The sequence below is a fragment of the Canis lupus genome, chromosome 7, assembly GCF_011100685.1.
Source record: "Canis lupus familiaris isolate Mischka breed German Shepherd chromosome 7, alternate assembly UU_Cfam_GSD_1.0, whole genome shotgun sequence".
NCBI classification, from domain to species: domain Eukaryota; kingdom Metazoa; phylum Chordata; class Mammalia; order Carnivora; family Canidae; genus Canis; species Canis lupus.
The window spans coordinates 69620901-69640674 of record NC_049228.1 but is presented as its reverse complement, the minus strand read 5'-3'; the positions used below and the strand labels follow the sequence as shown (position 1 = coordinate 69640674).

The 19774-nt window shown below is 49.1% G+C and overlaps 1 protein-coding gene across 1 annotated transcript in view; it reads right to left on the bottom strand.

Moving 5' to 3' along the window:
* Positions 1-19774, bottom strand: part of EMILIN2 (elastin microfibril interfacer 2) — a 58522-nt gene that overhangs the window by 1831 nt on the left and 36917 nt on the right. Inside the window, exons 4-7 of the mRNA XM_038541816.1 lie at positions 14311-16242; positions 2721-3128; positions 1694-1726; positions 1068-1196 (exon numbers count right to left, since the gene is read on the bottom strand). Coding sequence (XP_038397744.1) covers positions 1068-1196; positions 1694-1726; positions 2721-3128; positions 14311-16242 — 2502 coding nt within the window. The remainder of the gene's footprint in view (positions 1-1067; positions 1197-1693; positions 1727-2720; positions 3129-14310; positions 16243-19774) is intronic.

The following is a 19774-nucleotide window of genomic DNA, read 5'->3' as shown; positions in this document are numbered from 1 at the left end:
CAAATAAAAAAAATAAAAAAGATTTTAAAGTCCTGAGCTTGACTCCAGCTGGCCTGGAGGACACGGAGTTCCATTTTTCCAAGTTCTGCAGGTAATTTTTATGCTCACTAAAACTTAAGAGCCACTGTCCTAGGAACAGGCGGGATTTGCTAGATGGCGGCCACGCAGGGCAGATGAGAAGGTGAGAGCTAAAAACTGCCGAGGGCCCCCACGGCCCCCGCCTCCTCGTCACCTCCCTGAACCCCCACCGTGCAGCTCCTTGGGAAGGACTCGGCACCGCGGGGTGCTGGTGCCCGACGGGCTCAGACGGGCTGCTCCGAGGTGTGGGGCCACTCGAGACAGGCCCCGGCTGCTCTGCCCCAACCTACCCCAGGGCTGCCAACGGGTTGGGCAGGGAAGCGGGGCCCTTCATGTAGGAGGCAGGAGGCCCATGGCTGGCCTCTCAGGAAGGCGGAGTCCAGTCCCCGGGGACAAAGATGGACAGAAGCCCAGGCTCAGGTGTGGCGGAAAGGAGGAAGTCCTTTAGCGCAGGAACCCAGGGTGACATCTGTCCTCACTACCCTCGGGCTGGTGGACAACACACGCCACAGGCAGAACCCAGGCCTGCAGCTCAAGTGGTTCCAGAGCAGGGGACCCCACAGGCGGGGTCTGGCGCCTTCTGGAAGGACTGCTGTCCCCTTTTTTGGATCTGAAGGTGACGGGGCAGGGGGCTGGTCTCCTGTCTGTCCTGTCCCAGGGTGTTAGGACAATAGATCCGGAGGAAGAAGGCCATTCGATGGCTTGGAGGAAAGCAGGGAGGGCCACAAACCAGTGGAACAAGGCTTCCCACAGCAAGGCGGGGGCTGGTCCACCGATCTCAGGCTAGAGGACAGGACGTCCCCGCGTGCTCCCCGCCCACCCTGCGGCCTGGAGCTGGAAGCTTCTCCGTGAAGCCCCACAGAGTGGGGATAGCAGCGAGGGCCAGTTGGTCCGCCGTGCCCACGGCTGCTCAGGCATCTCCCGTGGTGCCCCGCCACCCGGCCCCAGGCCCGGGAACCAGCCGGGACCCCGCCAGTCTCGGAGCCTACCGGTGTCGGGGTCGTACACATCTCCATCGTTGACCAGCACTTTGTTGAAGAGGACGACACCCCCATCGCTGGGGAAAGGCTTCTGGGTGAGCCCCGCGGAGAAAGCCACGAGAGCGGGCACCGGAGCCCCTGCAGCCCAGAGGACGAGAAGGTGGTCGGGGTCAGAGGTCAGGGCCCAGAGCACGGAGACCTGTGTGCCCGTCGGGACAGGCAACCTCACCGAGCTGTTGGCGTTAAGGTGGTAAAGCGCCGTGGGGCACGTGGGGCACGTGGGGCACGTGGGGCACGCACTCCTCAGCCCCAAGAGCCAGACCGTCCTTGTCAGCTCGGGACATGCACCAGCGGGGGGGACGTGTGCGCCCTGCACCGAGAGGCCGGCCGTGTGACACCGCGTGGGGGGTTGGGGGGGCACGGCCGCACCAGGCCGAGGCAGCCAGCCCCCCGCCAACTCCGCCAGCCAGCACCACCTTGTCTGCCCGGGACGCTGACCCTCTGAGGGGCAAAGCTCGGTGCAGTCAGCAGCGACTCCCCTCAGCTGGGGGACCCCAGCTCCCACCCGCGCTGACAGCCCGAGGGAGGCGGCAGGACAGGCACCTGAGCCCCCGCTGCTTCCCCCACAAACGTACCTGGGGCGGCCACCGGAGGGGCGCTGGGGTATCCTGAAAAACAAAATGGGAGTGGAATGTCCAGCAAGCCCCCCTCTTGCTCCCTGCCCTTCACACTGTTGCTTTAGAGAGACCCGGAATGGGCACCTCCCCGGGAGCAGAGGTTCCCAGTCCCGGGGGCCAGCTGGCTGACCGCAGGCTGGAGGCAGCGTCGGCCACTCCAGTGCGCCGACGGACAAACGGACAACCGGTCCGACCCAGTATGAACAGCCCTAGCACGGAGCTGGGAGGCAGCGTCCTTGCAGGAAACGCCCGGTGGCCCGGGGAGCACCTGGGCAGGGACGGAGACCCCCCCCCCCCCACGCTGCCCCGGGGCCTGGGGGCGCTGTTGGGCTGCCCCCCCGCCCCCCCGCAAAGGTCTGCGCTGCCCTCCTGCAGCCCACGTGACCTGAGCCTCAGCTGCCCCCATGTGACATGGAACTACTAGGTGATCGGGACAGTGCTGTCGGGACAGCTCCAGGAGACCCGGCAGCTCCAGGGATCCCAGCGCCATCCCCTGCCCCCAACAGCAGCTCGCAAGGACCCTCACCGGCCAAGCACCCAACAAGGCTTTCCTCCTTCACCCTCACAGCCGTCCCCCCACCCCAGCTCCTGTTACCCCCCACTTTGCCTGTGACAGAGCCCTACAGGGGTTATGAGGCTGCCCCAGGTGCCAAAGCTTGTGGTCACATAGCTTGATTTGAGCCAGAACCTTCCAGCCCACCCACTCCGAGGGGCGGCGTATCTGCTCCGCAGGCTCCAGTCCACACTGTCTCCCAGGGGCGCTTCCCGCCTGGAGGACGGCCGAGCGTCCCAGCCCGTGGGAGGCAGTGTTCACTGCACCCTCCCTGGGGGTGCCCCAGCCTCTGGGGGCCCGATTAGCATGAACTCGTCCCTCAGCACCCCTGGAGAGCTCCTTGCTGGAACCCGCACCCAGGAAGCCCCTGCAGCCGACCCCTAAGGCTCAGGCTGCCCCCCCACGTGGTCTCAGGCCCCTCTCAGGCCTCACCTGGTGCTCCCGCGAAGCCTTCGGCGCTGGGGATGGGCCCCTGCCCGGTCTGGCCATCCACGCCTTGGGGCAGGCCCCTCCCCGACACGCCCGTCCTCCCTGGAGGCCCGGCCTCGCCAGTCTCCGTCATGACCCCGGTGGAGCCAGGCAAGAAGGGCAGCCCTGCCCAGCCCGGCCACACTGGTGGGGACAGCGGCTTCGGGGGTCTCTGGGGCAGGACAGGCCGCTGGCCTGGGTGCGGCCGTTTCCTGGGGTCCTCGGGAAGCGGGGGGGCGCTGGGCCTCAGCAGAGGGGTCGGCTTGGGATGAGAGGCCTCCGTGGGCGCCTCCACCAGCTCCGGCTGCAAGGGCTGTCCAGGCGCCTGCGGAGCCTTTCCTCGGGGCGGGGGCGCTTCGGGGGGCTCCTCCGCTGAGCATTCGGAAAGTGGAGAGAAACACAGGGTTAAAAAAGCCTCCAACCTGACTGCTCAGCCACAGGCTCCCCGCGAAGGTCTGTGTTTGGTGGCGGTCCCTGCAGCATCGACGGGTGAACACACAGCAGCCACCGCAGCGTGGGGACAGCAGCCTCACAGCTTCAGAAGGTGGGCCACGGGTCCAGCTACCCTCAGGCCACCCAGGAGCCGGTGAGAAGGTCTGGGGGTCCCCCTGCGCAGCGGCCAGGCTGAGGGGAGGATTCTCAGCCTTTCTACAGGAGGGCTGCACTCCCAGAACAGCACCATGCTTGGCCTCACTTCCAAACTTCTGATTTCACCACCTTACGTTCTCTCAAACCAGCACATCCTGGAGTCACTGTGGATGGTTCCACGGGCTCAGGCCCTGCCAAATGCAGATGCCACAGCGATCCCAGCAGGTGTCGGGGAGCTTGAGGTACCTCTGCTGCAGGCACCGGGCCCAAAGGAGCAGAAACACCTCATGTCTCTCGCCACAGCCTTAAGATCACCAACTGAGGGGATTCCCACAGAAGGAACCTTCTGATTCACATTCCCTGCGCTCATGGGATGGCGCTGCGACACAGCCAGGAAGCTGCCACCCCCTCCTCCTCGGAGTATGTTCCAGGAACCAGGCTTCCAGGAAGCCTGCCTGAGGGCCCACATGGCATCTAAAAATAAACAGGACCAGCAGATACCAGCCTCAAAAGCAAACCCCACCTACTCCTGCGGTCTATATGGAGCCTGCCATGGTCAGGTTCCAAATCTATACAATTGTGTCCAGGCAAAATCAGTGATTGTATTTTGACCCACTGTCTAGTTTTAAAACTCACTAAGGTAATGATGGGGATGAACCACATGCTTCCCTTCCACCATAGTGCCACACACCTCGCCCACCTCCAGCCCCAAACAGCCTTTCTTGACCAGCTCCGTGAGAGAATTAAGCCCCATGGAGAATGATTCCCCATTTTCTCAGTCATCCCAAGGATACTACAGAACTAACCCTTAAATGCAGAGAAGAGAATTCATGCTGTCCAATGGAACAGCATCAGGCCTCAATTCTCTTCAGAACTCAGGTTGAGAAGGGCTGGGTTAGACAGAAACCGAGGCAGAGGGACTGCAGAAAGGCAGACCTCAGCCACAGCGGAGGACAGGAATGAGAAAACGGTCTGGAAACACAAAGTCTATACATTGAATTAGGAGGCCCCCCAACCCGCTTTCCTGCTCAGCTCCCAGAACACTTACTTATATAGCTTAGGTTGGAGATAGGGAGAATCTTCACCCCATAAGGAAGCCCACCAGTATGAAATCTTATCCAGTGCCTCAACTTTAAATGTGAACCACAGCCAAGATAACTTGATGTGCAAGGAAAGCCTCCAATAAGAAAAAAACCAAAACAGTCATCCAACTAACAAAAAGGAACTCTGAAGAAACACACAATGCAAGAAAACAAAAACATGAAACCCTTAAAAGAAACAGAAGACACCATCCATAAGGCAAGGATAGACCGGTATTTTTAAAAAAAGGCATAATCAGAGAATAAGGATGAGCCTTTGCTAATAAAAATATGCTGGCCAAAATAAGCAAATAAAATGAACAAAAATCAAGGAAATCTTTCAGAAGGTAAAACAGGAAGATGAAATGGTAGACAACAGGAAGGAAACCATAAGAAATTAGTCAACCCAGAAATCTTCCCTGAAAAAAAAAAGTCAGAAAAATTGAGACATAGGATGATGAGGTGATAAGGCGAGAATTATCAAATACACACACAATTTGATTCCAGCACAATTACTGATTAAAAGACCTAAACCAAGGCACATATTCAGAATACTGAGGCAAAGGGAAGATCCTAGAAGCTTTCAGGGGGGAAAAATTTTAAAAATGACTTTGAATCCAAAAGGCAACATCAGGCTTCTCAACAACAGAAACCAGAAGACAAGGAAACAAAGTCTTCAAATTTTGAGGGAATAAATGCTCACTTTGAATTCTATACCCAACCAAAATATCCATCAATTATGATTCAAGAATAAATATTTTCAGACATGCAATATTTAAAACACACACACACAAAAAAACTATCAGGCCTGTTTCCTTAAAAAGCTTGGAAAACATGCTCCACTGAAACAAGTAAACCATGAAAAAAAAAAAAAAAAAAGACAACAATCCAAGACAGGAGACGTTCAAGGATGGTAGTGAAGGAAGTTTCAAACTGAAAATCCTTTAGCAAGTCCACAGACTAAGCAGTCCAGATTGGATCAGAAGAGTGAGAACCTCAGGAGGGAGGTCATGAACTAAAAATAATAAAAAAATGGAACAAATGATCTGGTACTTTTTATGGAATAGAAAATTATGTTGAGAGGATGTCCTGGGATAAGAGGAATCCAAAATAGATACATAAAATCTAGCAAATAATAGTGTAACACTGCTACTTATTCAAGGAAAAGCAAACCAAAAAGCAACCTAATGATATTCAGTTATGTTGAACTACTTAGCTCATAACAGCATAAATGCTGAGTACTGATTTTTTTTTTAATTCAGTTATCATTAGTCTCAGATGTTTGACTACTGATTTTTCTGTAAATTCTACTGGGAGTTGAGAGAGGGAGGAAGCAGGGGAGATAGGAGTAATCCTAATATGTAAACTAATGCCTGCAGCTGATACATAATATATAATGTCTAAGGACTATGTATGTAATATCTGTATAGAAAGCTAAAATTAATGAATCAATTTAAAACTATAGAGGTAAATATCTATATCTATTTAAATATCTATTTAGGGATCCCTGGGTGGTGCAGCAGTTTGGCGCCTGCCTTTGGCCCAGGGCACGATCCTGGAGACCCGGGATCGAATCCCACATCAGGTTCCCGGTGCATGGAGCCTGCTTCTCTCTCTGCCTCTCTCTCTCTCTCTCTATCATAAGTAAATAAAAATTAAAAAAAATTTTTTTTTTAAAAATTTAAATATCTCTGAGGGAAGATAGCCCTCAGAGTTGCACATGGCTGCCTCTGGGGAGCTAAAAAAATGCCAGGGATAGGCGAGAACAGGGGGCTGGTTTCACTGGAAGTCTCTCAGTTTATTTATTTTATAAATTTTTTTTTTATTTATTATTTATGATAGTCACAGAGAGAGAGAGAGAGAGGCAGAGACATAGGCAGAGGGAGAAGCAGGCTCCATGCACCGGGAGCCCGACGTGGGATTCGATCCTGGGTCTCCAGGATCGCGCCCTGGGCCAAAGGCAGGCGCCAAACCGCTGCGCCACCCAGGGATCCCTGTTTATTTATTTTATAAAACGTAATCGCAGGAGACCCTCTCCGACGGCCTGTTTCTACCCTTGCCGTCACTCTGCATCTGCTCTTTCGAAAGCATTCTAGCCAGGGTCCCTGCTCAAAAATCTGCATAGTTTCGCAATGCTCAGGAAATCCCACCAAATCTCCTCTGACCTCCCGAGCCCACCACCTGCTCCAACTCCTCCCGCAGCCACAGTGTCCTTCCTGGTGCCAGCCCTCTGCCAGCTTCCGTGCCTTTGTGCCTTTTCTTTTAATGACCACACTCCCTGAGCAGCCCCTTCCTGCAGCCTCACTGAAGTCCCGGTTCAGATTCTGCCTCCCCGGGAAGCCATCGTGGATCTGCCCAACAGAGCTTGAACAATCCTGCCTCTGAACCTTGAAGCACTTTGAGCCTCCAAAGGCTCTTTCAATTTTTAAACATTGTTCCTGTTGTACTGGGTGCCGAGCAGTGAGGACACATTTTAATATGTGTTACCCTCGGCTTGCCACAGGGCCCTCGCACATGACATGGAGACATTTAAGTGTTTGGTTTGGTGAATGAATGAAGGCTGCAAGGGTGGCAGGTACAATGGGCCATGCCCTAATTCCTGCCAACCATCACACTAGGCTAATATTTTGCTAAAAGTAATTGTCACTCGGGGGGCCTAGTAGGGCAGTGCTGGTATGCAGAGACTGTGACAGCTCTTACGTCCCTTACTCCCTGAGCACCTGGCTCGTCACACTGGTGGAAGGCAGAGGGAAGAGAATGAAAGCATTTAATGGAACCAATAGGCTGCACGGCTCTCCTTGGGGAGTGTGGCCACGCCTGCTGTGGGCCACCCACTGCTCCAACCACCTCAGCCAGGACGGTAAGGAGCAGGCTGCGGGGTCCAGGCATTTCTGCCCCCCGGGCACTGGGTGTTTCCAAAGCATATACATTTATTAGAAGGTTGTAACAAAGACTGGACAGCATTTTGTTCCTTCTGGAAAGATGACTCCTGGTGGCAGATGGCGTTCTGAGCTCAACACGTGTTTCTAATTCAGGGTGACCCCTTGAACTGCGCTCTCCCGAGGAGCCCAGTGTCGCGGCCGGGCGTCCAAGGCGAGAGGCCAAGGCAGGGGGGCCGGGCCGCACGCCCGGTGCTCCAGTCCTCACCCGCCCCTGTGGCCTCACCAGGGCAGGCCTGGTCCCCAGCCCCGAAAGGCCGCCGCTCAGGTTCGCACTAAAAGCCAACGCCGGGGATCCCTGGGTGGCCCAGCGGTTTAGTGCCCGCCTTCAGCCCAGGGCCTGATCCTGCAGTCCCGGGATCGAGTCCCCCGTCCGGCTCCCTGCGTGCAGCCTGCTTCTCCCTCTGCCTGTCTCTCTCTCTCTCTGTGTCTGTCATGAATAGATAAAGTCTTTAAAAAAATAATAAGGGCCAACTCCGACTGTACCGAAGCGGAGGCCCGCAGAAGACCCTGCCCACTCGTCCAGGAGCCGAGCTGAGCGGCCGGGCTGCTCACAGCCCCGGGGGCCCTGACTTCAGGGCCCTTCCCTCGCCGCGACCCAGAGCCCGCCGGAGCCGCGACCCCGCGGGCCCAGGCCTCGGCCCCCACGGGCGGGGAGCCCCGCGGAGCAGGAGGCCGGGGGCTGCACCGACAAGCCCAACCCAGAGGCCACGAGCGGCACACACCGCCCCCGCCCGGCATCCGCAACAGGAAGGAAGTGGCCGCCACGGGATCTCGGGCGGGGGGAGCCTCCCCTAGCTGAGCTTCAACGTCACTGGGGAACTTTTTTTTTTTTTTTTTTTTTGGTAGAATTTCACAAGCTGATTCTAAAATCCCGACGGAAATGCACAGGATCTCCGCTCCCTGGTTTTCAGACTTACTGTCAAGCTGCAGGAACCAAGAGGGGAAAGCACACGGTGCCAACAGCTGGAAGAGTCCGCAGGTGGCCTGGCTGCCCCAGGTCCCCTCTTGCTGCTGGGCAGCGGGAAAGCCAGGCCTTTCATTTTCCTCCTCTTCTCTCCTCCCTCTTTCTCCCCCCTTCTGGGGGACGGCTCGCCCTGGGAGGTTATATCCTGCTGCGCTTAGAGTGGCCTTCCTTATGCTTCTGGGACCAGAGCTAGCGGTTGTTTTCGTTACAAATTTGATTACAAATTCCTGGGTCTCACCTCATCCCTACTCTGCAGGAATCTCCCAACTGAGCCCAGGAGTTATTTTTCTAAAGCTCCCAGAAGACTTTTCCAATCAGCTGCGGGAGAGCTCAGCCCCAAGAACAGCACGGTTCTAAATTCAAAGTCAAGATGCAGGGCAGCCCCCGCGGCCCAGCGGTTTAGCGCGGCCTGCAGCCCGGGGTGTGATCCTGGAGACCCGGGATCGAGTCCCACATTGGGCTCCCTGCATGGAGCCTGCTTCTCCCTCTGCCTGGGTCTCTGCCTCTCTCTGTGTCATGAATAAGTAATCTTTAAAAAAAAAAAAAAAAAGTTAGGATGCAGAAAAGTAGCTACTATTTACTCCCACCACAGGACATTACAAACACTAGATGCCCACAGGGTGAAAGGGTGCGTATTGCTGGAGTCAGGATGGTCTGAGTGTAAGCAGTTTATTCTAGCCTTTATATATTTATGAAACCCTGACGTGCTCCATCATGCTGTCTTGTCTTGGACCAAACTGGCCCCAGATTCAGCCAATATCAAATGGGGAGCCCACACCATCATTGTAGTAACAGACCACTCTTCCCCTGGCCAGGTTTTATGGTTAAATATTTGGAAAATCTGTGCTTTTTCATTCTTGTAGCAAAGCTTGCATTAAGCAACTTGATAAAGATGTGGCTCTTACATCTCTAACCCTCCTAAATGAAACATTGTATTTAGTATAATTCAAGTACTAGAAGAAACATCCCTCAGCCATGAGCAGAAGAGACAGATGGGGAGATTTGAAAAAGGAAGTAATGCTGCTGTCACTGGAGTCTGTTGAAACATCATGGCATCTAGGCGGGCACGTCCCTTTTTGGAACTGTGATGTAGGGTAAGAGAGCTTCCCCAATGCACAGAAAGACTCCTCTGCCTGGCATCTCCATTCAGCCAGAGCCCCACGTTTCTCAACACCAGGAACTCCTCTCTCTTGCACTGTAAGAGGCACAGCGGAAACACTGGAGTCCAGGCAGGACTCAGCATCTATGTCACACCAGGAAGCAGGGATACTCGGGCTGTCAAGTGCGGCAGCTGGCCACGGCCTTCCTGACAACACTCGAGTCCTTGGGGCCCAGGCAAGAAAAGATGCCTTTCACCCACACTGGGGGCAGACCCTGGAGCTGCCCGTCACAGAGCAACCCCAGCCACACGAGATGCTGACCAAGGAAAAGGGAGTGTGTGCCGGCCAGAAGTAACCATGGGAGTGAGCGTGTCCAGGCAGATGGCCAAACCCCTATGGCCACATCAGACAGAAGGACAAAGGACTTACAAACCTAACTTTGTCCTAAGTGCTGAGCCTCTCATCAACAAAAGTATTTGAACGTGAATCCTGAATGCTAGGGAGAGGAGATTTCTAGGTTTTTTTGCACTTTCCACCTGACCAATTTTCCAATTAAGAAAAGAAGAAATGGGGAAAGAGAGTAAACCCCCACCAGGTATCCAGAGCATTCCACAGAGCAGACAGGAGTCTGACACTCAGGGCTCTGGTCCCATGTGGACAGACTATGTGGACAGGCTGCTGGAGGCTGGGTGCCTGGGGGTTTACAGGAAGAGAAAGGGAGAGAAGTTCAGCCAGGAGCAGAGTAAACATCTATTATAATGGACACAGGGTTAAAATAGGTAATATTGACTGATCACCAGGGGCCACGTACTGTTTACTACTCCACTCCTTTGGAGTATTAATCCTCTTTAAACCAACTTTTTGAGGTGTCATTGGTATTTCCAATTAATAGATGCAGAAAAGTGAGGTAATTAGATAAATGACTTACCCAAAGTCCCAGAGAAAGCCTGGAGGTAGGGATTGCAAACCTGGGAAATAATAAGCACTGCCTGGCTCAAAATCCTCTGGTGGTCTCTCATCAGACTTAAAATTCAGATATTTCACCATAGCATGTAAAATCCTACATGAGTTGGTTCCTACCCCCTCTCTGACCTTAACGCTTAGGACCCCCCCCCCCCGCCCCCGCATTGTTCATATACTTCCTAATACTAGCATTCTGAGTTTTTCAAACAGGGCAAACTCATTACTGCCCCAGGGCCTTTGAACATGCTGTTCTGTCTGCCTGGAACACTTTCCACAGATCTCTGCAGGGCTCTGCAAAGAGGTCATCTCCACCGAGCAACCCTCCATGCCCACTCACCTAAAATATATTGCTGTCTCCCATTCCTCATGAACTCACTCTCTTGTGTCTTTCCTTGCCAACTGATCACTGGCTGAGCAAACTGTCTTCATACTAGAGTGCAACACTCCTGCGGGCTGGCCCTGCAGCACGGACATGGCTCGGTTCATACCAGTTGAATGAATGAGTGTAGGTATGAATGGGTGGGATGGAGGGGGCCAACAGAGGGGCATCACAACCTTTTTATTGAGCTTAGGGTGAGATACTGGTTCTTCACCTTTTGGAAGTTAGGCACCTCTCTGAGTCGTAGACAAAAGCCATGGACCTTTGGTCCAAAAAAAATAGCCAACATTTGCAAAAAAAGTTTCAAGAGTCCCTCTTAGGTCCCAAGGAAGAACATCTGCACTAATGGGAGGGAGACAAAACAGACTTGGATCTAACTGAGCATCAGCTGAAGTGCCTTCTGCTCCTGTACTGGCTGCCTCCGAGATAGCTCAGGCCCCCTAGGGATGCTTCTGAAGAAAAGAACAGCATCCAAGCACAGTGCACTGGGTAGAAATGCTAGGCTTTGCATCCCTGGGCCAGCAATCTGGTTACTGGTCCAGACCTACAACAGGTGTCCTCATCCCTGGACCTTTACTCACTGAGGGAGACATGATAACTATCGTTAGTATTCCTTCCCTCCCAACACTTACTAACCACACCATCCTTCAAGAGCTGACGTGCTTTGAAAGGATGCCATGCCAGCTCTGGGCCCAGCCCAGAAGGGACCTAGCAGCTTCCAGTCACCATGCAGTAAGTGGGACTACCCCAAGACTGGCATGCTGTGAAGACCAAGTTAGTCACATGGATGAGAGAGAGAATGGCCCCATGGAGGAAACCTGATGGTGATGGGCATGGGACTGAGTTCTTCCTGGCCCTGCAGCCCAGCCAGGCCCAACTGCCAGCTGATACACTGGGGGACTGCCTCAGGCTGATGCCAAGTGGAGTAGAAGAACCACCAAGCCAAGCTTAGCCAAGCCCTGACAAGTTCCTGATGCATAGAATAATGGAAAATAATATATCTTTGTTCTAAGCCACCAAGATTTGGAGTACGTTGTTACACAGCAATAAATAACTGACACATTCATAGCAACTCCTCCCCAGGTACTCCTTCCCCTCCTGCTTTTCTGGGTCCTAATTGTCCCTTAATTATTTGTTCTAGTAACACCTCTTCCAGAAGCTTCTCTTATCACTCCACCTCACTCTTCACCCCTCCAGCCTCTAAACTCTCAACCTACTCAACCTTGAACGCCTGCCTCAGAGGCGCTCTCCTCTAAGGAGCCCTCTCTGACTCCCACAGTGGCCGCAGGCGCTTCTCCACACACCCAGTGTGCCTATGCACACCCCACTCTTGTGACCATCCCTTTGTCAGCTTGTTGACTCCCAGACTGTTATTGCCGCATGCATTGTCATCCACAAATCCACGCACATAGCTCATTAACTACCACATAATAGAGGCTCAGTAAGATCTTATGAACTAAAAGAATAAACCCCTACACCACCAGCTGGACCTTTACATACTCTCACATTCATCCTTTCTGCAGACCTGTGTGTCTTTACCACTCTGACTGAAAATGCCTTGAGGGTAAGGATCATGCTTGCTCATTATCTCCACGTCTCTCACAGAGCTTTGCACATGGCAGGTGCTCAGTCAATGTTCTGTTGACTTTTAACCGGTTGACGTGTGACTTTCACTGTGACCTTAGCTCCAGATTTGCCCCTGGACCTCTGCTACTCAGACTCCAGACCTCCTAGACCTGGATGCTATACAAGGAGAGAGAAGGCTCTGCTTGTTTATTTTTGGTTCCTTGCAAACAATGGAATTCTTAAAAGTCCACACATTCTACATTCACAGCAATGAATTCATTCCAGAAGAATAATCTTTTAGAAGCTACATTCTCTTTAAAGACATTCACCTCCAAATCCTCCTTCAACAGACAAGTGTGAAAGAGTTAACACAGCTTCCCACACTGCCTGGGAGTTGCAAATCAACTGGAAATATCTGGTTCAATCTGTTAAGATAAAGCCCAGTCCAGACAGCACTGTCACCCCAAGGACAATCATTCTGTGAACACACACAGTGCTGTGACCTTTACTCAACATTCCAGAGATACAGGAGCTGTGTGGGCCTGGGAGGAGGGGAGGATTATAAATAGTATATGTAGTGGGCCCAGCACTGGGGTGGAGGCCAGCTCCCTGGTCCTGGCTGCTCTGGATACCTCCTTATCTACAAACCTCTTATCTCTGGGAACATCTGAAGCATTTTCCCACCTGGCTACCCCAGGCCCTCCAGCTTCTTGAGGACCTGCATATGACTTGCCACCCGCTCATCTGTCACTCATGCTCCAGCCCTCATCTCCTTGGATTTTATATCTCAGCTTGGACATAAAATCCTAGAGGCTCACTCCAGGACACAAAATCTCAGTGTGGGAAGGCCTCTGTCACCTGGACTTGAGCAAGGTGGAAAAGGTGATAAAGTAAGAGAGGAGAAAACAGAGAGAGGGCAGATGGGGAAGTGGGGTCCTTCTGGGCATACGGTTGGCCCCCAGCAAGCCCTTGATGCACCCTCCCCATGAGGTTGTTGCGGGGCTCTACGACAGGTCCCCTGAGGGAACTGGCCCAGAGCTGGTACACAGGGAGTGCTCAATAAATGTGAACTCACTTTCCCTCTCTGCCTCCGATTAGAAAAGGCTGCCTCATTATTGAGACTACCAAAATGAAAGAATCCAGGCACAAAAGAAGCTCTGTCCTTCAGGGGTGATGGGCTGAACCCTCAAGTAACAAAGAAATGAACTTTGTTGCGTGTATTACTTCATATTATTAAGGAACCATTCATTCATCCAACAAACATTTGCAGAGAATCTAACGTGCAGCAAGCATTGCCGTAAGCATAGTTAGTGCACTCCCTTGTTCTACGCATTATACGGCCTTACAGTCACTGCCTCTAAAATGCTTTCTGTGCGTGGTCTTGTCTCTGCCTTTGGAAAGGAGCAGGACAGTACTCTACCTGCCATCAGATAAGCCTCAGATTCCAGGGAATAGGAGGTAGCCCAAAGATGAAGAGGACAAAGGTTACCATGATATCTGCAAACAAAAAGTGATGCTTGTAGAGAAGTGAACTGATAAGTATGCAGGAGACTCCCTAAATAATTAATGGGACAAGATCCAGGCTCCAAGCTGTTACGTCAAAAACCTGACCCTAAATCTAAGCTCACCAGCATGAAAATATATAGAGATCAACATTTGGCCATCTTCCCTGTGGCGAAGGAGTATTCCTCGTCATTTTCAATTTGTTGTCGACTGATACTTCTGCAAAATGCATAGGTGGTGTGCTTGAATGTGACACTGATGTCCAATTGTTTTCAATAAAAGTGTCTAAATACTCTCAATGTTGGTATTTATCTCATTGCCATTCAGCACCAGTGATTCACAAACTGGCATAGATCTATGAACCACACTTTGGGTAGCACTGATGTAGTTAATTCCACAGGCCATCCAAAATCTAGCACAATACATGATGCAAACAAATACAAGAAATGGAATTGTAAAGGTCAACTTACTTGCTGATGGCTGAAATTTGATCAGATCTTGCAAGTCAGTAGAAATCTGGAAAACATGGCTATAGAATTGCTGGACTGAATTCTTTAAGCCAGATATGTCTCTGGAATGTGACCGGAGTGTCCCATTCATCTGCCTGACACAACTCCAGAGGCTGTTGACATGCTTGTTGAGTCCCTCCTTGATCCTCTGAAGACTTCCTGAGATGGAGTCCAGTTTGCTGCAGGTTTTCTCCATTTGAGACACCCTGCTCTCAACCACAGAGATGTCCCTCTGGACCCCGTGAGTATTTTCCTTACAAGTGTCCAGCTCAGAAAGGACTTGGCTCTGCAGCTGCTGCCACCTCTCCTCTAGCTGGCTGCAGCAATGAGCCATGGGGTCCCGGGGAGATGGGAGAGGTTCCACCGTCCTTTCTTGCTCACCCCCCTTAGAAAACCCACCCGCTGCAACATTTTTACCTTCTCTGCAATTGCTCAGTTCATTCTGGAGATTATTCACATTGTCTTCTGTGTGGTTTAGTTGGGAATAAAGAAAACTAAAATCCTGTTGAAGTTTCTGGATGCTACGTTCAGTTTCTTGAAACTTCCTATGCATTGTATCATTTAAAGATTTCAAAAGGTTCAAACTATCATCCATTATGTGGTCTTCTCCACTTGGCAAAGTATCTTCTATCCCATGAGGCTCTCTCTGAAAGTTCTGCAGGCAAATATCTTCAACAACTTGAACTTTGTTCTTTAGGTTGTCTAACTCTACCATGACCTGTTTGTTCCTAGCCCCTGACACACCCGGTAAGCCTGAGGCTGGGGCAGTGAGTCCTGCTTCGGTGCTGTTGGCCACATCTAGGAGAACACTACCCAGGCGTTCTTCCAAAGACAGTATTTTCTGATCAAGAAGTTGTTTCAAGTCATCTACCTCGCCATTAATGGTCCCCCGAAGGGTTTCTTCAATGTAAAAGCAATGTTCTTCTGCGTTCTTCTCTGTCACATTGATCCTTGCATCTAGTTCATTCCATCTTGCATCGAAGTCCACATCTGGCTCTGGAACTACAAGGCGGTCAAATTCATTGTCCAGTCGTGCATTCAGCATTCTGGTGGCTTCAGCAACTCTTTCGATTTTCTGATCTAACATCCTGATCTGTTGCCCAAAGTCACCATTCTTTTCACCACCACAGCAATTTGACTGAGCTGAAGGAGCTTGTATCTGGGCTCGAAGATCATTTATTTCTTTTCTCAGGTTTGTTTCCTTCTCCCCTATAAGCTCAATCACTCCTAGGTAGCTGCTCCCATAGTCATCACATTGCTGTTGGAGACCGATCAGCTTGTACTCACACGAGTTCTTCAGATCAGCCAGTTTTCTGTCCATTCCCTCTATGAGCTGCTCTCTCAGGGCATCAATCTTACTATCGACGTAGGCTTGGTAGAGTTCATTGGTAGTCATGGTCACCGTAGGGCCCTGGGCAGCTTCCTGGAGCTGTTTGATCTGTCCTTCATACCCCTTTACTTTCCCATCCAACTCTTCCAGCTTGTCACTCTTGGTCTTCAGAGCATCCTTGACCTCAGCCAATTCAGACTTGATGTCCTTCATGCCAGATTCCTTATTGTTGAGGACATCAGGAAGCTGGACAGTTTCTGTGTCTCCACCAACAGCACTGTCAGGCACTGGCTGGGGGTGCAGGTTACTGAGCCATGATGCCAACATTTTGCTGGCATCGTCCTGAATGGCATGTTTGAGGTTTTCATTCACTCCAGCAATGGAAGACTGGAGATCAAGAACTGTTCTTGTGAGTCGGAGAACCTTCTCTTCAAGCACCTGGATTTTCTTTTCCTGAAGTTCTTGTGGCCCCTGTTTTGGATCTACCATTTGACCTGGTCCTGCTGCTGCAGGAGTTGGTGACAAAGTCTTCTTGGGCTCTGAGACTTGGCTTGGTTCATTATCTGTTACAAAGAAAGAATTAGATATGACTTAACGTGTTCTACCTTTTCCCATTTTCTGCAAAGAAAGTAAACAGGGATACACTTAAACCTTCACTTATAGATCCCCTCTCACCACAGGCAATTATTGTAGTAGAGAGAAAAAGACCATGGGCTTCGAGTCAAATAGACCTCCCCTTTCATTCTGGCTATGCTGTTTACTATCTGCCCTTGAGTGAGTTAATTAACTTCTATGAACTATAATCCCCTCACCTATGAAGCAGAGGTACTATCTTCCCTGCTAGGGTTGTTAAGATGTACATGACACATAATAGACAGTCAACGGTTTCTTTTACCCTAAAGGGAAATATTCTTAATCTACTTTGTCATATGAACACATAATTCCCACATTAGTGAGCAGCGGCCACACCCCAATTGTTGACTACACACTCTAAAACCACAAGTAGCCACTTTAGCAAGATCCACCCATTAGCTTTTGGGAGGTATGATATCATATAAGCAGTAAGTTATCCTCCAAGCAACTCCTAAATGTTCTTCTACTTTTAGTAGCAGTGCTATGCTAAAAAAGTCTCATAGACATTGTTTAGCACTGTTGGGGAAACTAAAAGCAAAAGATAAAGCAGTGATTCTATTGGCCTCTCCTAGCAATAAAACCACATGGTCATATATACTAGAACTCAATAAATCAAAGAATATAAATATTCAATTTTTTATAATCCTACTCTGAGAAATATGCCTCCAAGGGAATAGACCAAAAGGAAAAAAAGTTATAAGGATGATTGTGATGAGTCATAAAATGAAAATAAAGTGATAGGGTTAACATTAACAAGCTGGCACAGACAATATGGAGACTATCGTGATGGGTGGAAAAAGTCAAACACAACACAGATTACAATGAAATAAAATGCATTAAGGTACATTGAACAAGCACTAGAAGTAAATGTAGAACATTATAGATATTTCAGTTTAATTTTCATCATTTTTTCCTCCCCTAAACTTTTGTACATAATCATAACAACAGCTATTATTCATTAAAATCAACTTAGTGGTAAAACCAAGACTGGAATTCAGATGATGGCCAAACTCCCAAGCAGAGAGCTATAAAGAATACCTTATTTTCCACACTGAAAAATTTATTCTAACTCAAGACACTAGGAGACAAAAACAAGTTGTTGAATCATACACAAATGAAATACCATTCTGAGTGAAGGAAATAAAGCAAAAAGCAGGAGAATGAGGGGGAAATCAGCATGTAAGGAAATGCTGCTTTTACATATTCCTGGTGACTGTGGAAATTGCTACAACTTTTTGGAAGGATAATTTGGCAATATGTATCAAAATCTCAGAATCCCTTTGCCCCTGCAATTATACTTCTAGAAGTTTATCCTAGTAAGTAATTAGGGATGAATCTAAAATATTAACAGGAAAAAATGCTTATTCAAACATTACCTAGAATAGTGAAAAACGGCAGACAACTTAAGTGACCAATAGTAGAGGACTGTGTTCAAATAATCACACTCTCAAAAGCCATTAAATGATACTGTAAATTATTTAATGAATGGTTATTCATTATAGATTAAGTTAAAAAATAAGTTCTAAAAATAGTGTGTTCTTGGGGGAGGGACCTGGGTGGATCAGTCAGTTAAGCCTTCGACTTCCTTCCATTCTGGTCATGATCTCAGGGTCCTGGGATCTAGCCCCAAGAATCAAGAACTGGGCTCTGTGATCAACGGGGAGCTTGCTTCTCCAATCTCCCACATCCCTTCTCCCCCTCCCCGTTCCTCCCTCTGCTTGTGCTTACTCTCACGCACATACACTCTCTCTCAAATAAATAAAATCTTTTAAAAAAATAGTATGTTCTTTATAATGATAGTGGATTGGAGATAAGGGTTTCCATTTCATTCCCTTCTGAAATCCCACTAAAATAGCATAACAAAACAAAACAAAGAATAACCATGTCACATATAAAAATTAGTAATCAGAATGGTTTTGGACATTTTAACAGCTGCATTGGAAGCTAGAAGAAAATTAAGTGATGCTTTCAAAATTCTAAACGAAAATTCTTTCCAATCTAGAATTCTAAAGCTAGAATAAAAATATTTTGAAACCATAAGATATTAGAAAGTATACCTCCCATATACAATTTTCTCATAAAACCATTGGAGAATGTGCTTTACCAAAACAAGGGAGTAAACAGAGAATAAACAAGGAGTACAGGAAGCAGGGAATCAATGACAGAGAGATAAGTAAGTTCACAGGTTGGCAGCTGTGAACAGGGAAAGGATGACCAAGTGGGGCAGGTAAGAAAGTTCTAGGAGAGATTGCTTCAAGAAGATGACACTGACATATCTGGACATAATGAGAAGACATAAAGATAATCACCCAGACATAATGAGAAGGACATACAGATAATCACCCATATCTGGACATAATGAGAGGACATACAGATAATCACATATAGATAATCTTGTCCCTATTTCAACCCTGGGTGAAATAGGGACAAGACATAAAAACTCAAACAAAGGAAAATATGAGATAATTACTAACTCTAAAGAAACCAAAAAGCTGTAAAGGGAAGGCAACAGATTCATAGTATACTACATGGTTTAGCTGTAAACATTATCTATGCAGTTACTACACTGTAAACAATAAGTATTAAATAAGTTAAAAACCTGCCATAAACTGTATGGAAAGGATGAGGGTATAGGAGCCATGTGCTGGAAAGCAAATCTTTACCTTCCATAATAAGAGGTCAATAGATATGGAGGTAAATTCCAAAAGACAGTCCAAAGAGTTTAAAGTGATGACCTCTGGGAAGGGAAAGTGAGGGAGAAGGAGGGTCACTGCCTTCCTAAGAGTCCTTTTAAAGCTATTACTATTCGATTCATAAACTACATACAGGTTTAAACTCTTGTAAAATAAAAAGGAAACAAAAGGAAACTCTTATGACCCAACAGACCCCCTTCCTGTGTTTCCATCATAGTATCTATGATGACTTGTAATTAACTTGTCTGATGTTTGGCTTCTGTGAGTTCAGGGACTGTCTGCCTTGTTTTGTCACTTTTACCAAGTATCTAGTATATAGCCTGCCAGATATAGAAGCTCAATCAATATTTGTGGAATGAATAAATGGATTTTTCTTTAACAAAATGTAAATGCAGACACAGGAAAGAGAGTAATGTGTGATAACAAAATGTTAGCAGTAGTTATTGTACGGTGGTGAGATTATGTGTAACTAAATATTGCCCTACACTTTATAACATTCTTTAATTGATGTGCATTACTTTTGTCATAAAATTATTTTGAAATCAGGGATGCCTGGGTGGCTCAGCGGTTTAGCACCTGCCTTCAGCCCAGGGTGTGATCCTGGAGTCCTGCGATTGAGTCTCACATCGGGCTCCCTGCATGGAGCCTGCTTCTCCCTCTGCCTATGTCTCTGCCCCCGCCCCATGTCTCTCATGCATAAAAAAAATCTTTTAAAAAAATTATTTTAAAGTCTATTTTACAGACAATACTGGGAAACACTACAAGTTTC